Raw genomic sequence first — 18,496 nt, 5'->3', positions numbered from 1 at the left:
GGAAAAAAAAAAGTCTGGGCACTATCTCCTCAGTGTTTCCTACAGTTATGTGAGCGTCTGAACGCAGCACGCAGCGTCCCGCCTCCAACATGGCGGCCCCCCTGCCCGGCAGATGTGGCTTCTTCGTGAAGAAAAAGAAACGTTTCTGTAAAATGATCGTCGCTAGAGGGAAAGTGTTCTGTGGAGAGCACGCGACCATGGTGAGTTCACGGACACGTGCTGAGTTCACGAACCCAGGGAGAACACAGAGAGTGAAGAGCTGATCAGTAAATACTGATCATCATTAAAGTCTGATCAATAAAGTCTGAAGTTTAAACTTTATTAGTTCGATAGTTTACAGATAGTTTACACACAAGGTTTAGTTTATTAAGTTGTACAGAGAACAGCTGTGAGTCTCTGACGGGCTCTATAGAACATTCATGAAGCTCCGCCTCCAACACTGTATCCAGGTCTGTTTATACATCTGTGCCTGAAATCATAGATATATATAATCATTAGATGACTTATTCCTGTGGCTTCTGAGCGTCAACGTCGCCGCCATCCAAAAAATTAGAGCAAAGCAGAAAAACCCGACAGCACTCACTAATAAGTTTCATGCTGTTTAATATAGTGGACTGAACAGCAGCAGTCGAACAGACGCGTTTCAGCTCATAGTCGTCCTCAGCATTAGGAAATGGCCACTTTAGTGAGTGCTGTCAGGTTTTTCTGCTTTGCTGTAATTTTTTGGACTGGCACCCAATTACACTTTGAGACTTTGGAGTGAGCACGCCCAGTTTGCTAAAGAGTTATCTCCATACACAACAGTACTAGCCAGCCGGCAGTGACCTCCCCAAGATGGCGGCGACGTTGACGCATCACTGAAACGAGCTGAAGCTGTCAACAAGTTATCTACTGTATGTGATATTTATGCCTGAAACACCTAATGACGTGTGCTGTAATGTCATCACCTACCTGTTAAGAGCTTCCTGTTTCCTGTTTCCAGGAGGAAGGAAGCAGCAGGAGGATCGTATGTCCTCTGGACCCCACACAGTGAGTCAGCTGATCGATCACAGTATTGATCTGAATCACCACAGATAAAGACATGTTGATGTTTTTATGTTGTAGCTTTATATTATTGAAGCTCTGTGACTTCCTGTCTGTGACTTCCTGTCTGTTTGACGCTTCAGCACTGTGAGTGAAGACAAATTGAACAAACACCTGAAGAAGTGTAACTCCAGAGAGAAACCAAAACCAGTGAGACAAACTTCACTTCCTGTGTTTTATGCTCTGTGCTGAGTTCACTGTCCCCACCTGAGACTCTGTCTCAGAGTTTTAAAATCGTCCTGTTTGACGTCCTGCAGGTTTATTATGTGGAGAACATCAATGCTGGATCAGCTGGAGACAAGACGCTGCAACAGGTAACACCTCACCTGCTGAAGAATTCACATCATAATGATGATGATGATGATGATGATGATGATGTCATCTGTGTGTCAGGTGAGTCTGTCTGAGCGCAGCAGGACAGAGATACAGTCTCTGTTGGACAAACTGAAGACAGCTGTCACAGGTGAGTGTTTACATCTACCTGTCAGTTATCAGATGATGATGATGATGGTGATGATGACGATGATGATGATGCAGGACTGCAGTGTGATGTGGAGGACAGCGTTCTGTCTCACCCTGTCCTCCAGGAGGAACTCAACAACCCAAAGAATGGAGACTCCGCCCACAAACACCTGAAGCAGCAGGTACACGTTCAGTTGGATACTGTACGCATCATTTTCCCCCAGTGTCGACATGTTTCAGTGTTACACAGGCTTCAAGGCATGTTTCCTGTTGTTTGGTGGGCGTGTCAGAGGTGTCAGCCAATCAGCAGCTGCGTGTATATAAATTATTATTTTTATTTCTCATTTGTTTTGATGATGTAATGTGTGTTTCCTGTGATGTAAAGACCCTCTGAGTTAAACTGAATTAAACCCCGCCCTCTTAAAAGGAACAGGAACAGGAAGTTCACTACACCACTGTTTGTTTTTTTGGAGCCAGAAGTGACCATATTTGTGTGAGAGGGCGGAGCTGTGGAGGAGCGAAGGGCGGAGCTGTGGTTTCTGGGGATATACCAAGTATCGACCTCCGAGTCTGAAACCTGCAGTTCCTCTAATGTCCACTGGAGGCTGGCTCCAGGAGTGAGTCCGTCCCCACAGACCTCCATGTTCACATGTAGAAACAAACATGTTTACTTCCTGTTTGGTCCTTGGATCACTCCAACGTTCATGACGGCTGTACAGGGCAGAACTTTTCAGTTGCCCTCGTTCTGATGTCATAAAATACCGCCGCTTCATCAGTGACTTCAGCACAAGACACCAGAAGCCACCTGTCATGGTGCTATGATACACCGCCATGTGGTGACAGTGTGTAACTAGTTGGTTGTGGCGTCCTAGAACATAAAACACAGACACAGGAAGACACCTGACAGGTAATATACAGATGTGACAGTTGACTGCAAAGCAGCGACATGTGATGGGTTTGAAACGGGTTTGAACTTTCATACAATTCAACTGTTTACATTTCATTAGCCCCGCCCCTCACTCATCCACAGCCCTGCCCTCTCACCCAAACTTGGTCACTTCTGGCTCCAAAAAACAAGATGGTGACAGCAGAGATGTTGAACTGGAGGCTTCAGTCCACAAACTGATGTGTTTACAGTCAGAGGGGACAGACTCAGTCTCAGAGGGACATCAGAGGTTCAGGCTTCCTCTGTCTGTCTGTCTCTCACCTGTCAGGTGTGTCCAGTCCTCTCTCTTAGGTCACTTGGAGGCGCTGGGGCTTCTGAGAAGGGGGCGGTGCTTCGTAGAGTTTGGAGCAGGTCGAGGCAAACTGTCTCACTGGATCCATGAAGCCCTGAAGACCGGAGATCAAGTGGAGACCAGAGACCAGGTGGAGACCAGAGACCAGCAGGACACCAGTGAGGACCTGCAGCTGCTGCTGGTGGAGCGCTGCAGCACTCGCTTCAAGGCAGGAAAACCTCTTAACTCCAGCAGCAGTTACATGTGTCAACCAGCATGGAGCGTTTAATTTGACGACATGTTAGGGCTCATTAATGCTCAATGTTAGAGACAAAGACAGAGACAGACAGAGACAGAGACTTCTGCCCGTCCTCTGTTCATTTCATCTGTATTTGTGCAAGTTTTCTTAAAGTTCACAGATTCAGACCAAACAGAGCAGAACCATCAGACGACGTAGAGTAGTTCAAGTAAGATACGACGTAGAGTAGTTCAAGTAAGATACGACGTAGAGTAGTTCAAGTAAGATACGACGTAGAGTAGTTCAAGTAAGATGCGACGTAGAGTAGTTCAAGTAAGATACAACGTAGAGTAGTTCAAGTAAGATAGGACGTACAGTAGTTCAAGTAAGATAGGACGTAGAGTAGTTCAAGTAAGATACAACGTAGAGTAGTTCAAGTAAGATACAACGTAGAGTAGTTCAAGTAAGATAGGACGTAGAGTAGTTCAAGTAAGATGCGACGTAGAGTAGTTCAAGTAAGATACGACGTAGAGTAGTTCAAGTAAGATACGACGTAGAGTAGTTCAAGTAAGATGCGACGTAGAGTAGTTCAAGTAAGATAGGACGTACAGTAGTTCAAGTAAGATACGACGTAGAGTAGTTCAAGTAAGATGCGACGTAGAGTAGTTCAAGTAAGATGCGACGTAGAGTAGTTCAAGTAAGATGCGACGTAGAGTAGTTCAAGTAAGATAGGACGTAGAGTAGTTCAAGTAAGATGCGACGTAGAGTAGTTCAAGTAAGATAGGACGACAGTAGTTCAAGTAAGATAGGACGAGAGTAGTTCAAGCAAGATAGGACGAGAGTAGTTCAAGTAAGATAGGACGAGAGTAGTTCAAGTAAGATACAACGAGAGTAGTTCAAGTAAGATAGGACGAGAGTAGTTCAAGTAAGATAGGACGAGAGTAGTTCAAGCAAGATACAACGAGAGTAGTTCAAGTAAGATAGGACGAGAGTAGTTCAAGTAAGATAGGACGAGAGAGTAGTTCAAGTAAGATACGATGAGAGTAGTTCAAGTAAGATAGGACGAGAGTAGTTCAAGCAAGATACAACGAGAGTAGTTCAAGTAAGATAGGACGAGAGTAGTTCAAGTAAGATACGACGAGAGTAGTTCAAGCAAGATACAACGAGAGTAGTTCAAGTAAGATAGGACGTGAGAGTAGTTCAAGTAAGATGCGACGAGAGTAGTTCAAGTAAGATAGGACGAGAGTAGTTCAAGTAAGATGCGACGTAGAGTAGTTCAAGTAAGATAGGACGTACAGTAGTTCAAGTAAGATAGGACGTAGAGTAGTTCAAGCAAGATAGGACGTAGAGTAGTTCAAGTAAGATACGACGTAGAGTAGTTCAAGTAAGATGCGACGTAGAGTAGTTCAAGTAAGATGCGACGTAGAGTAGTTCAAGTAAGATAAGACGTAGAGTAGTTCAAGTAAGATAGGACGTAGAGTAGTTCAAGTAAGATGCGACGTAGAGTAGTTCAAGTAAGATACGACGTAGAGTAGTTCAAGTAAGATAGGACGTAGAGTAGTTCAAGTAAGATACAACGTAGAGTAGTTCAAGTAAGATAGGACGTAGAGTAGTTCAAGTAAGATGCGACGTAGAGTAGTTCAAGTAAGATAGGACGTAGAGTAGTTCAAGTAAGATACAACGTAGAGTAGTTCAAGTAAGATAGGACGTAGAGTAGTTCAAGTAAGATAGGACGTAGAGTAGTTCAAGTAAGATACAACGTAGAGTAGTTCAAGTAAGATACAACGTAGAGTAGTTCAAGTAAGATAGGACGTACAGTAGTTCAAGTAAGATAGGACGTAGAGTAGTTCAAGTAAGATACAACGTAGAGTAGTTCAAGTAAGATAGGACGTAGAGTAGTTCAAGTAAGATAGGACGTAGAGTAGTTCAAGTAAGATACAACGTAGAGTAGTTCAAGTAAGATAGGACGTAGAGTAGTTCAAGTAAGATAGGACGTAGAGTAGTTCAAGTAAGATAGGACGTAGAGTAGTTCAAGTAAGATAGGACGTAGAGTAGTTCAAGTAAGATACAACGTAGAGTAGTTCAAGTAAGATAGGACGTAGAGTAGTTCAAGTAAGATAGGACGTAGAGTAGTTCAAGTAAGATACGACGTAGAGTAGTTCAAGTAAGATGCGACGTAGAGTAGTTCAAGTAAGATAGGACGTAGAGTAGTTCAAGTAAGATACGACGTAGAGTAGTTCAAGTAAGATAGGACGTAGAGTAGTTCAAGTAAGATGCGACGTAGAGTAGTTCAAGTAAGATAGGACGTACAGTAGTTCAAGTAAGATAGGACGTAGAGTAGTTCAAGTAAGATAGGACGTAGAGTAGTTCAAGTAAGATACGACGTAGAGTAGTTCAAGTAAGATACGACGTAGAGTAGTTCAAGTAAGATGCGACGTAGAGTAGTTCTGGTAAGATTCTACGTAGAGTAGTTCAAGTAAGATTCGACGTAGAGTAGTTCAAGTAAGATCGGACGTAGAGTAGTTCAAGTAAGATACGACGTAGAGTAGTTCAAGTAAGATGCGACGAGAGTAGTTCAAGTAAGATAGGGGCGAGAGTAGTTCAAGTAAGATACGTGAGAGTAGTTCAAGTAAGATACAACGAGTAGTTCAAGTAAGATGCGACGAGTAGTTCAAGTAAGATGCGACGTAGAGTAGTTCAAGTAAGATAGGACGTAGAGTAGTTCAAGCAAGATAGGACGTAGAGTAGTTCAAGTAAGATACGACGTAGAGTAGTTCAAGTAAGATACAACGTAGAGTAGTTCAAGTAAGATGCGACGTAGAGTAGTTCAAGTAAGATAGGACGTAGAGTAGTTCAAGTAAGATAAGACGTAGAGTAGTTCAAGTAAGATAGGACGTAGAGTAGTTCAAGTAAGATAGGACGTAGAGTAGTTCAAGTAAGATACGACGTAGAGTAGTTCAAGTAAGATAGGACGTAGAGTAGTTCAAGTAAGATACAACGTAGAGTAGTTCAAGTAAGATAGGACGTACAGTAGTTCAAGTAAGATACGACGTAGGAGACAATGTAGACATTTTAATCATGGCGGAAAACAACGTATCAGTCACACAGTGAGAGGAATTATCCGTCCACATGTCAGAATGTATTTAATGACCTCAGAGACCGCCGCCATCTACAACGCTGCCTCCATTTAAAGGTCCAATATTCTAACCTCCTTTCCCGTCGCCTTGTTTGTTGTTATGAAATGTTTGACTCCGCCCTCTAGTGCCATCTATTGGCTGTATCTATGACATCAGAAAGGACACATGGACGTGTGAGGACAGAGACATTAACAGTGTTTGAAATGGACCCATCTATTTTCACATGATTCTCAAACCTGGTACAGCTCATCTGGTCTCACTGGTCTTGTCTTGTGTCTCTTGTCCTGTCCTGCAGGTTGATGGGAAACATCAGGACACAGGTGCTGACTTTGAGAGGCTTCAGGTGGACATCCAACACCTGGATCTGAGTAAGAGATAAAGATGTGGACTCTGCTGGTCTCTGTGGTTCCTGTGGGTCTCTGTGGTTCTCTGTGGGTCTCTGTGGTTCCTGTGGGTCTCTGTGGTTCTCTGTGGTTCTCTGTGGGTCTCTGTGGGTCTCTGTGGTTCCTGTGGATCTCTGTGGATCTCTGTGGTTCTCTGTGGGTCTCTGTGGTTCCTGTGGATCTCTGTGGTTCTCTGTGGGTCTCTGTTGTTCCTGTGGATCTCTGTGGTTCTCTGTGGTTCCTGTGGGTCTCTGTTGTTCCTGTGGGTCTCTGTGGTTCTCTGTGGGTCTCTGTGGTTCCTGTGGGTCCCTGTGGTTCTCTGTGGGTCCCTGTGGTTCCTGTTGGTCTCTGTGGTTCTCTGTGGGTCTCTGTGGTTCTCTGTGGTTCCTGTGGGTTTCTGTGGTTCTCTGTGGATCTCTGTGGTTCTCTGTGGTTCCTGTGGTTCCATTTGGTCTCTGTGGTTCTCTGTGGGTCTCTGTGGTTCCTGTGGGTGCCTGTGGGTCTCTGTGGTTCCTGTGGGTTTCTGTGGTTCTCTATGGGTCTCTGTTGTTCCTGTGGTTCCCGTTGGTCTCTCTGGCTCTCTGTGAGTCTCTGTGGTTCTCTGAGGTTCTCTGTGGGTCTCTGTGGACCCTCTGACCTGTTTGCAGGTAAAGTCCAGCTGATCACGCAGAAGAAGCTCCCGCTGGTCGCGGTCGGGAAACACCTGTGTGGAGCGGCGACAGGTGAGCGCAGTCCTCGACTCTGATTGGCTGCCAGGGAAGGTTGCAGAGTGTGGACTGACTCAGCTGGTCTCTTGTGTCCCTGGTCTCAGATCTGGCTCTGCGCTGTCTGCTGGGAAAACCAGGACCCGGAGAGGAGACCGGACCGCCAGCCCTCAAACGCCTCAAAACTTCGGAACCAGCTGATTCAAGAGATCTGCCAGATCCTGGTCCTGGTCCTGGTCCTAGTCCTGGTCCTGGTCCTGGTCCTAGTCCTGGTCCTGGTCCTGGTCCTAGTCCTAGTCCTAGTCCTGGTCCTGGTCCTGGTCCTAGTCCTAGTCCTGGTCCTAGTCCTAGTCCTGGTCCTGGTCCTGTGCTGGGCCTGGCAGTGGCGCTGTGCTGTCACCATCGCTGTGAGTGGCGTCACTATGTCGGGCAGCAGTTCTTCGAGCAGCGAGGACTTGGAGCTGCAGAGTTCTCAGCGTTCTGTCGGATGTCCAGTTGGGCCACATGTGGACTTAGACCGACCTATCAGGACGGTCCACCTCAGGATTCGACCAATCAGAGAGGAGACGATGAAGAGCACGAGCCGGCAGAGGAGACAGACATTGTGGGCAGGTAAACATTTGACCTCTGACCTGTCAGTCCAGAATTTAAGCTTTGTTTCAGACAGACGGAGACGCTTTAATGAAGAGACGCAACATCTTCTTCTTCATCTTCCTCTCCACAGCTTCCTGTCGGCAGACGAACGCCAGCGTGTCGGTCGTCTCTGTAAACGTCTGATTGACGGCGGCAGACTGCACTTCCTGAAGTCGAAAGGATTTGACAGCAAACTGAGCGGTTACGTGAGCAGTCACGTGACTCTGGAGAACATCCTGCTGAGCGCCGTCCCCTCGTCTCCGTCCTGAAGGTCAAACTGAGACAAAGTCTCAGAGTTTCTGTCCATGTGTAAATGTTACGTAATAAAGTCTGACTGGAGTTCAGTCTGTCTGAAAACTTTATTTAAAACTAAATTCTGACACACAACATGTTTAATAAAGTTATTTCAGCTCCACAAACACAAACATGAACACAGACGGCGTCCTTCAGGAGACGCTGCCGTCAGAGGGAGAAGAGACGAAAAGCCGCTCGCTATCTTAGTCCTCGTTTGGCTCTGAAACAAAAACACCACCATCACCATCATCATCACCATCATCACCATCACCATCATCATCATCATCATCACCATCATCATCATCACCATCACCATCATCATCATCATCATCATCACCATCATCATCATCACCATCACCATCATCACCATCACCATCATCATCATCACCACCATCATCATCACCATCACCATCATCACCATCATCACCATCATCATCACCACCATCATCATCATCATCATCACCATCATCATCATCATCATCATCATCATCATCACCATCATCACCATCACCATCATCACCATCATCATCATCATCATCATCACCATCATCACCATCACCATCATCATCATCATCATCACCATCATCACCATCACCATCATCACCATCATCATCATCATCATCATCACCATCACCATCACCATCATCACCATCACCATCATCACCATCACCATCATCACCATCACCACCATCACCATCACCATCATCACCATCACCATCATCACCATCATCATCATCATCATCACCATCATCATCATCATCATCACCATCATCATCATCACCACCATCACCATCATCATCATCATCACCATCATCACCATCACCACCATCATCACCATCATCATCACCATCATCACCATCACCATCATCATCACCATCATCATCATCATCATCATCATCACCATCATCACCATCACCATCACCATCATCACCATCACCATCACCACCATCACCATCATCATCACCATCATCATCATCACCATCATCACCACCATCATTATCACCATCATCATCACCATCATCACCATCATCATCATCACCACCATCATCATCATCATCATCATCACCATCATCATCATCACCATCATCATCACCATCATCACCACCATCATCATCACCATCACCATCATCATCACCATCATCACCATCACCACCATCGTCACCATCATCACCATCATCATCATCACCATCATCATCACCACCATCATCACCATCACCATCATCATGTCAATAACATGTTATGTTATTATTATTAATAACATAACATGTCAATAACATGTTATGTTATTAATAATAATAACTTAACATGTTATTGACATGTTATGTTATTATTATTAATATCAATAACATATCAATAACTTTTTTTTTTATTATTTTTTTTATGTTATTGAAACGTGTTATAAACATGTTTACTAATGGTGCAGCTTCAGTTTAAGACCTGAGTCAGTGCAACAGGAGTCTGACTGGATCAGTCAGGTTTTTGTTGTTATTGTTATTGTTGTCTTCGTCGTTGTTGTTATTCTCAGTGAGCGGCTGAATGTGACTGATGTTCTCTGACAGGAGCTTCACACCAACACATCACTGAATTATTGATCAGTTTCCTGTCAGAGGAAGTGAGGTCATTCAAACATGACATCACAGCTGATACAGCACTGATTAATCTATCAGTATTGAATACTACATAAATGACATGCTGCTGACATCAGTCTCTGTTTCAGAGATCAGGCTCAGCAAACTCTGATCCTGATCCTGATCTCTGAGCTGACTGAGCCTGAGCTGAGAAACAGAACAGCTGATCAGGATCAGTTCAATCAGCTGAGTATGTTCAGCCTGAGAGAGGTGCGTTCACAGTGAGCACCAACAGACATCATCAGTAGAGTGCAGATAACATGACTCTCAGAGACAGGAAGCAGAACTTGTTTCATCCCAACTGAAGACATGAAACAAATCTCTTGCGCCAGCTGCAGCTGAACATCGTGAGGTGTGATGGGAACAGACTGCAGAGTTAATAGGTAATGTGAAGTGATGTCATGTGATGAGGTCATGTGTCTAACATACAGAAACATGTTTCTATCTTAACAGTGTTCATATATTTGAATATAAGTTATTCAGCTGTCATGTGATGGAGCCCAAACACACTGGGCACAAACTCAACATCAAACACACAGCTATCAAACAGACTGGTAAAAGTTTTGTTTCTACTGACTTCATTCTGTCAATATTAGGCTGAGGTTCATTTAACTGCTGTGAAATGACTTCATGTAATCTCCTTTATTCTCACATGGAGCTATTATGGGATGTTGAGTCCCATCAGTGAGCCAGTTACACCGCAGAGTCTCTGAATATATGAAAAGCATTCATGAATCACTGCATCATGTATCCACGCAGATTCATTTCTCATCAACACTGACAAACCTGCAGTTCTTTTTTTAAACATTATTTTTGGGCTTTTGTTGCCTTTAATGTCAGGACAGCATAACGTTATGGGGAGAGAGGGAACGACATGTAGCACAGGACAGCAGGCTGGGTTTGAACCCGCGGCCGCTGCGTCTGATCACGGGGCGTCCGCTCCATCCACTGAGCCACCGATGCTCCGTGGTAATTACTTTAATAATGGACTGTGATTTATGTCCAGGGAAAACCACAACAAGGGTCCAAAGTCTTTTCAGAGCCAGAGACACTTTTCTTACGGGCCGACAAACCGCTGTCTCTCTGATGTGTTCAGTGTCTCTGATGTTATAAAGAAAAGAATCAAAGGACAATGCATAAAATGTGCTGTGATGATAATGTAAATCCAGGATGTGTAATATGTGATATATGTGGGTGGAACAGATTGTTAGATAAATGACAGAGTGTGAGGTCAAACAGTATCTTTCATATAGACACTCCTCCAGGGAGACATCCAAACAGGCTCTAATCACCTTCTCCTTACACAACAGCCTCTGAATACACTGGGCCTCAACCTCCACCACTTCATTCACTAAAGGACACGCCATGTTTCTACTTCCTGCTACACGCTCAGCCTCAGGCTGACATGAAGCAAACCTGTGACTCAGCAGGTTAAGGTGCAGACACACCAAACTGACATCAAAGAACTAGCGGCAACAAAAGCCAACTGTTGCGTCATCTACGTCACCTCACGACGCCTCACATCACCTCACGTCGCCTCACGTCGCCCTGTGTCAGTTGCATTTGAACACACTACACGGACTACATCCGACGGCCAAGTAGCACGTACGTTCTGCGCCTGCGTGAGAGAGAGCGGAGTGAGAGAGTGGTACATCCTGTCAGCCGAGGGGTTTCCTATCTGTGCAGCCGAGCACCGCAGCACCTCCACGGACTATTACATCCAGACGGTCCCGGTGTTTCCTCCGCAGGCTCCACTTCACTCAGCTGCCCGATAAACCCGCTGCTTCTTCCCACTTTAACCTGAATAACAAACCAGGGCTCGGTGCTCCGGTTGGATCCAAACAGAGAGCCGGGGCTAGCTCAGAGACTAGCGGAGGCTAACTGCGTCCGGCTCGGAAGTGGAGCCTGAGGAGGAAGCACCGGTTAGCCCCGGTTTCACTACAGGCAGATTCACTCGCTACAGGGGCGAGGAAATAAAACCTGAACAGCCAATCAGAGTGATCTCTCTCACCGACAAGCTCCGCCGCTGATTCAACATGCTCAATCGGCCGAAAAGCCGCCGACACCGAAGTGTTGACGGTGCGGGACACACCGCAAAAACTAGGGCGACAGACGCTCACCGACGGCCCGACTTTGACCGACGGCCGACCGTTAGCTTGGTGTGTCAGGGCCTTTGGCTTCACGGAGTATGTTGCCATAGTAACTGACTCAGGGTTACACTGATCCTGCTCTCTGAGACAGGGTCCTGGATCAAAGTCTCAGAGCTGCAGGATGAGCCGCCGTCAGGTCAGAAATAATCAGATAATCAATCATCAAATCAATATTTTCATATCCTGTTTGATCCCCATCAGAGACAGCTGCTGTGATTTACATACCGCCGTGTCAACCGCTGCCCCTACGCCATCTCGTTTTGAATCTGAAGCTCGAAACAACAACAACAACAACAACAACAGTATAAAGACTCTGAATGAAGCTCTCAGCTCGTCACAGCCTGAAATTAAAACTTTATAATAATAAAGAATTAAACTTTGACACTTGTTTCAGAATCAAACAATTAAAAAATCAACCTGATGATGATGATGTCATCAGCTCCTGTCGTTAGTTCAGTTCATGAGCTGCTCAGTGAAAACACATCTACTGAGGTGAGACATGCAGGCATGTTAATGTCACATGTTAGAGAGGTGAGACAGACAATCCGTGGGACGTCCTCACACAGAAACATGTCTCATGTCAGAGACCTGATGAGGACGGAGTGTGTAGATACTAACGGTTGACTCTGTGCACGTTGAGGATGGCGTGCGCTCTCTTTCTGGCCTCCTGGATGTAAAAGTTCATGAACTCTCGTCCAAACATCTCTCTGTCGTCCTCTTCGTCTTCTTCGTCCTCAGCGCCAGTCTCTGTCCTCCTGCTGGGCAGCGCCACGTCCAGAGTCAGAGGGTTGTCCCTGAAGTTCACAAACCTGCTTCAAGACAAACACAAACTGTTCAGTCAGAGCGACGACCAGGAGACACCTGAGGACAGACAGACGGACTGACCTGAGGTTGGACATGTCCTCCATCAGTGGGGGGATGTCTCGGAGCTTGTTGCTGCTGAGGACCAGCGTGTCCAGACTCTTCATCCTGCTGATGTTGTCTGGGAGTCTCTCCAGCTGGTTCCTCTGCAGCCACAGCGTGTGCAGCGTCTCCATCCTGAGGACACACAGGACTCACTGTTCATTGGCTGAGGACACAAGGGGGCGGGGCCCACATGACTCCTTTACCCACCTGTGGATGTCCTCAGGTAAGTGCTCCAGCTGGTTTCCTCCCATGTCAAGCCACTCGAGCGCCGGCAGCGCCACCACGCAATCCGGGACGCAGGTGAAGTCGTTCATGGACAGATCCAGGTGCTGCAGCTTCTTCAGGTTCCTCAGCTGTGGACAGGGGAGGACAGACCTCAGACCAGCAGGACACAGCCAAGACAGGACCAGAAATTAGACAGGAGGACGAGGAGGTCTGTACCTGATCTGGGAGCTGGTTCAGGTCCCGGTTCATTGCCAGCTCCAGTCTCTCCAGACTCTCACAGGAGCTCAGCTCCTCAGGGACAAACTGGACTCTGTTGTAGCTCAGCAGGAGCTCCCTGAGCCGGGTCAGCTTCCCTGAGACCAGGACCGGGACCAGGACAGGGACCAGGACAGGACCAGGACAGGACCAGGAGGACAGATGCACACATCAGGACATGATGACAGCAGAGAGACAGATGAGAGTGTTGGGGGGGGGGTAGGTACTGACCGATCTGTTTGGGGATCTCGGAGACGCCGTTCCGCGACAGGTCCAGTACTAGAAGGTTCTGGAAGCTGGAGATGAAGGGGGGGATCTTCTGGAGTCCGGTCCGGTGGATCTGCCACTCCTGGACCTGACTGAGCTGCAGCAGGCAGCCGGGCAGCGTCTGCAGCGACAGAGACAGACAGAGACCGCCATCAGAGGGTCACATGACCGCTGACATCACCAGGTAAAGTCAGCAGCACCTGCCATCTGAAAACTGTGAACAAAAGAACACTGAGATCACTTCCTGTCTGTAGGACGTTACCTTCCACTCCTCCTGCTCGATGCGGAGGACGAGTCGTCCGTCCTCCGTCTGCAGCTTCTGTCGGAGTCGAGCCAGGACGGCGCGGTCCTCCCAGACACCAACACTCAGTCTACACCAGGAACACAAGACACAACACACACACCAACACATGTGACTCCGCCCCCAAACCACAAACTCTTGAGCCATTTCTCAACATGTGTTCTTGTGCAGACTTGTGTTCTTGTGGACTTGAGACAAATGCCCGGATGTGTTCTCGCCACACCCATTTCACCAGGGAAGCATCGGAGCAGACTTGTGTGGACTTCAGACAGCCAGGTATCCCAGCATGCATTTCGCAACAATCATCGAAAATGGCCAGTGAGGGAAAGTCGTAATTACCGATATGTGACTGTTGTGTTGTCACTGAACTTAGTGTTTTCATGCGTAGTTTAAACTCGTCACTGATATCTCTGTAGTGGTTAAATATGACATGTAATCCGTGTGGGGAATGTCTAATGGGCAACATTCAGTCTCACTATATAAGATATATTATTATATTATTAAATGTTCTTTGTATTCTTTTGCTTATTTATGTGTTTTTACCATTCAATAATGATTTTAAGAATTTATTGTAATTTATTTATTGTATTTAAAGATTAATTGTATTTATTGTAGTATTTATTCAACAGCATTGTAAATATTGATTATCTGATATGAATTGTATACCTGATGTCTGAATAAACTTCTCCTCTGAACATCTGACCTGTTTGATCCATTTATATTGGTGAGGACAGACTAAATGACAAACTGCTGTCAGTGTAATCCAGTACAGTTCAACAGCACCACAGTCTACAACTCAACACTTCAATAAAATGTTAAACTGCTGTTGTTTGTTCTAGGTGCACCAAGTAAACTGTCACGTCTCCATAAAAATGTAGACAGAAAGCATAATGATGAGACAAATGCAGCGATGGACAGTAACTAAGTATATTTACTCAAGTAGCTACTGTACTTAAGTACAAATCTGATGTACTTTGGGTATTTCCATTTTGTGCTACTTTATACTGAGAAGGAAATACTGTACATTCAGCTCAAGCTACATTTATTTGATACCTATAGTTACTGTTCAGATAGTTTGTTTTATATGTTGTTGTTTCATATTTACAAGTTGCTGTGTGTTGTTATAGATCAGACTAGTGCACCAGAGACAGCTGTTAACATGAGTTCTACCATGACAACATTTAAATGCTGCTCACATGAAGCCGACGTTGATCAATTAATACTCAATACATATTCATATACAGTACAGGCCAAAAGTTTGGACACGCCTTCTCATTCAATGCGTTTTCTTTATTTTCATGACTATTTACATTGTAGATTCTCACTGAAGGCATCAAAACTATGAATGAACACATGTGGAGTTATGTACTTAACAAAAAAAGGTGAAATAACTGAAAACATGTTTTATATTCTAGTTTCTTCAAAATAGCCACCCTTTGCTCTGATTACTGCTTTGCACACTCTTGGCATTCTCTCCATGAGCTTCAAGAGGTAGTCACCTGAAATGGTTTCCACTTCACAGGTGTGCCTTATCAGGGTTAATTAGTGGAATTTCTTGCTTTATCAATGGGGTTGGGACCATCAGTTGTGTTGTGCAGAAGTCAGGTTAATACACAGCCGACAGCCCTATTGGACAACTGTTAAAATTCATATTATGGCAAGAACCAATCAGCTAACTAAAGAAAAACCAGTGGCCATCATTACTTTAAGAAATGAAGGTCAGTCAGTCCGGAAAATTGCAAAAACTTTAAATGTGTCCCCAAGTGGAGTCGCAAAACCATCAAGCGCTACAACGAAACTGGCACACATGAGGACCGACCAGGAAAGGAAGACCAAGAGTCACCTCTGCTTCTGAGGATAAGTTCATCCGAGTCACCAGCCTCAGAAATCGCAAGTTAACAGCAGCTCAGATCAGAGAGCAGATGAATGCCACACAGAGTTCTAGCAGCAGACCCATCTCTAGAACAACTGTTAAGAGGAGACTGCGCGAATCAGGCCTTCATGGTCAAATAGCTGCTAGGAAACCACTGCTAAGGAGAGGCAACAAGCAGAAGAGATTTGTTTGGGCCAAGAAACACAAGGAATGGACATTAGACCAGTGGAAATCTGTGCTTTGGTCTGATGAGTCCAAATTTGAGATCTTTGGTTCCAACCGCCGTGTCTTTGTGAGACGCAGAAAAGGTGAACGGATGGATTCCACATGCCTGGTTCCCACTGTGAAGCATGGAGGAGGAGGTGTGATGGTGTGGGGGTGTTTTGCTGGTGACACTGTTGGGGATTTATTCAAAATTGAAGGCACACTGAACCAGCATGGCTACCACAGCATCCTGCAGCGACATGCCATCCCATCCGGTTTGCGTTTAGTTGAACGATCATTTATTTTTCAACAGGACAATGACCCCAAACACACCTCCAGGCTGTGTAAGGGCTATTTGACCAAGAAGGAGAGTGATGGAGTGCTGCGGCAGATGACCTGGCCTCCACAGTCACCGGACCTGAACCCAATGGAGATGGTTTGGGGTGAGCTGGACCGCAGAGTGAAGGCAAAGGGGCCAACAAGTGCTAAACACCTCTGGGAACTCCTTCAAGACTGTTGGAAAACCATTTCAGGTGACTACCTCTTGAAGCTCATGGAGAGAATGCCAAGAGTGTGCAAAGCAGTAATCAGAGCAAAGGGTGGCTATTTTGAAGAAACTAGAATATAAAACATGTTTTCAGTTATTTCACCTTTTTTTGTTAAGTACATAACTCCACATGTGTTCATTCATAGTTTTGATGCCTTCAGTGAGAATCTACAATGTAAATAGTCATGAAAATAAAGAAAACGCATTGAATGAGAAGGTGTGTCCAAACTTTTGGCCTGTACTGTATATGATGATCACAACACTTGAAATTGGGTCACTGTGCATCATGAGTACTTTGAACTCTTCATTTGAAGTAGTCCTACACTCTGCTGACAATACCCAGGTACTTTTACTCAAATCACATTTGCAGCACTTTGACTTGTGACTGAGTTTTTGTTCTTTGTTGTGATATTACTACTTTTCCTGGTACTTTGTCCACAACTGGACAAACACACCAAACAACAGAGACATGCAAGCATCGCACATCTCATCCTCATCCTCATCCTCGCTGTCTTTCTGGGATCTGCCTCCTCAGCCTGCAGGTACAGCAGTCCTGCTGCAATAACTGCACCAAGACGCCTTCTCCGATCCATGTCCGTTATTGATTTTTGATTTCCAACAAACCAGTGCTCACAATCACAATAACCAACACTCCGCACTGAACGCTAACTCACAGAAGAAGAACAGCAGGTGTTAGCAGTTAGTGGCTAACTGAAAGAAGCAGAACAGCAGGTGTTAGCATTTATCAGATAACTGAAAAAAGAACTCGGAGACGGCATGATGTGATGAAGCTCGTCATGAGTGGAGTTAATAAAATATTTAACAAGTTTTAGAATCTGTATTGGAGTCACAACACTTCAAATTATGACTTCCTGTAGTTTTAACCAATAGAATCATCTGTCAGCAGAAGAGGGTGGAGTCTGACCTGCTGGTGGCCCCACCCCTGTCCTTCCTTTTCCTCTGCTCCTCCGCCTCCTGCTGCTCCTCCTGCACCCTCCTGATTCTCGTCTCCCACAGAGCTTTAATGGAGCTCACTGAACTGCACGCCACCACGCCCACCATGATGACCACTTCCTGTCAGCCGTGTGATGTCACAGTTCACAGGTGAGCAGGTTGGACGACCTCTGACCTCTGAGCTGCAGCCAGGTCCTCCTTCTGAGCCTCCTGCAGGGTCAACATTCACACTTCATTTTTATGACTGTACTCAGTATGATGTTTGTTGTATTGTTTGTTACTATCATCAGTATTTATATGATGTCATTTCCTGTCAGCATCTCGCCTTCATCACCTGCAGATATTCACAGTCACACTCGTGCACATCAGCGACCTTCTGAACCTTGGTACAAAAACATAGTTCAGATTCTCTGACAGCAACGAGACTTTTGTACCTGATCTTTTGTTTATTTGTTTTGTCCTCCAATAAAAACATTAATTATTGTATCTATAAATAATCAGACGGCCTTCGATACAAAAACATGTTGACAAACATTTAAATACAAACAACAAAATAAAATGAAGAAAAACAGTGATTATTTATTTAGATCATTTGTTCAAATGTTAAATTAGTTGTTTTAATCTTTAAATTAAACAAACAGCAGAAAAGTTGATTTGAAATTAAGTTTTTCTGAAGTTGTAGATTTTTTTTGCCCTTTAAGTTTTAGTTTGAGCTGTTGTGAGTTCAGCAGCTGAACAAACACTGAGACATAAAGAATCAGTCTGAGCGTCGTTCAGTCGCAGCACTCCGTCAGATTCGTGGTCGTGCTGTGTCAGGTCTCACCTTGTGTGAACGCAGCAGCGGCCGTCCTCCACGCTGCGTCTCTTCAGCTGAAATCTGACCTCAGACCTGCCGATAAATTTAGCCTCCAGGTCACATGACCCCTCTGACACGGTGCCCAGTCACATGACAAGGTGCCCAGTCACATGACGGTGTTGGTATGACCATCTGTGGACGTGTGGCTCCAACAGCAGGATGTTTCAGTGTCTGCGGCT

At 45.3% G+C, this 18,496-nt stretch overlaps 2 protein-coding genes across 3 annotated transcripts; one reads left to right on the top strand and one right to left on the bottom strand.

Moving 5' to 3' along the window:
• The first annotated feature begins 65 nt into the window (after window positions 1-65).
• trmt13 (tRNA methyltransferase 13 homolog) lies at window positions 66-8,201 on the top strand. Its single transcript, XM_049589001.1, has 11 exons — window positions 66-200; window positions 983-1,029; window positions 1,167-1,233; window positions 1,341-1,397; window positions 1,477-1,546; window positions 1,621-1,727; window positions 2,770-2,991; window positions 6,433-6,505; window positions 7,168-7,242; window positions 7,332-7,836; window positions 7,949-8,201. Exons 1-11 carry the CDS (start codon window positions 90-92, stop codon window positions 8,124-8,126), a joined length of 1,512 nt encoding a protein of 503 aa, XP_049444958.1. The 5' UTR covers window positions 66-89; the 3' UTR covers window positions 8,127-8,201.
• lrrc39 (leucine rich repeat containing 39) lies at window positions 8,198-18,419 on the bottom strand. 2 transcript variants are annotated; one of them, XM_049589003.1, is made up of 9 exons: window positions 18,285-18,419; window positions 17,433-17,671; window positions 13,845-13,953; window positions 13,547-13,703; window positions 13,277-13,413; window positions 13,043-13,188; window positions 12,815-12,967; window positions 12,548-12,741; window positions 8,198-8,371 (listed from the first exon to the last, which is right to left on the bottom strand). In XM_049589003.1, the coding sequence occupies exons 2-9, from the start codon at window positions 17,567-17,569 to the stop codon at window positions 8,355-8,357; spliced, it is 1,050 nt and encodes a 349-aa protein (XP_049444960.1). In that variant the 5' UTR covers window positions 17,570-17,671; window positions 18,285-18,419; the 3' UTR covers window positions 8,198-8,354. The 2 variants fall into 2 exon arrangements, with proteins under 2 accessions (XP_049444960.1, XP_049444961.1); XM_049589004.1 differs by having other exon boundaries at window positions 12,548-12,738; window positions 18,285-18,416.
• Window positions 18,420-18,496: the final 77 nt, after the last annotated feature.

This window comes from Epinephelus fuscoguttatus, linkage group LG10 (assembly GCF_011397635.1).
Source record: "Epinephelus fuscoguttatus linkage group LG10, E.fuscoguttatus.final_Chr_v1".
Classification (NCBI taxonomy): domain Eukaryota; kingdom Metazoa; phylum Chordata; class Actinopteri; order Perciformes; family Serranidae; genus Epinephelus; species Epinephelus fuscoguttatus.
The sequence above is the reverse complement of the archived record's forward strand: the minus strand, read 5'-3'. Positions and strand labels throughout refer to the sequence as shown.

Excerpts from the sequence above, each read along its gene's own strand:
- trmt13 (XM_049589001.1), top strand. The coding sequence starts at position 90 with ATGGCGGCCCCCCTGCCCGGCAGATGTGGCTTCTTCGTGAAGAAAAAG. Across the intron at positions 6,506-7,167 it reads CATCCAACACCTGGATCTGA|GTAAAGTCCAGCTGATCACG; the intron begins GTAAGAGATAAA and ends ACCTGTTTGCAG. Across the intron at positions 7,837-7,948 it reads GAGACAGACATTGTGGGCAG|CTTCCTGTCGGCAGACGAAC; the intron begins GTAAACATTTGA and ends TCCTCTCCACAG.
- lrrc39 (XM_049589003.1), bottom strand. The coding sequence starts at position 17,569 with ATGGTGGGCGTGGTGGCGTGCAGTTCAGTGAGCTCCATTAAAGCTCTG. Across the intron at positions 13,704-13,844 it reads TCGAGCAGGAGGAGTGGAAG|ACGCTGCCCGGCTGCCTGCT; the intron begins GTAACGTCCTAC and ends CTGTCGCTGCAG. Across the intron at positions 12,968-13,042 it reads TTACCTGAGGACATCCACAG|GATGGAGACGCTGCACACGC; the intron begins GTGGGTAAAGGA and ends GTGTGTCCTCAG.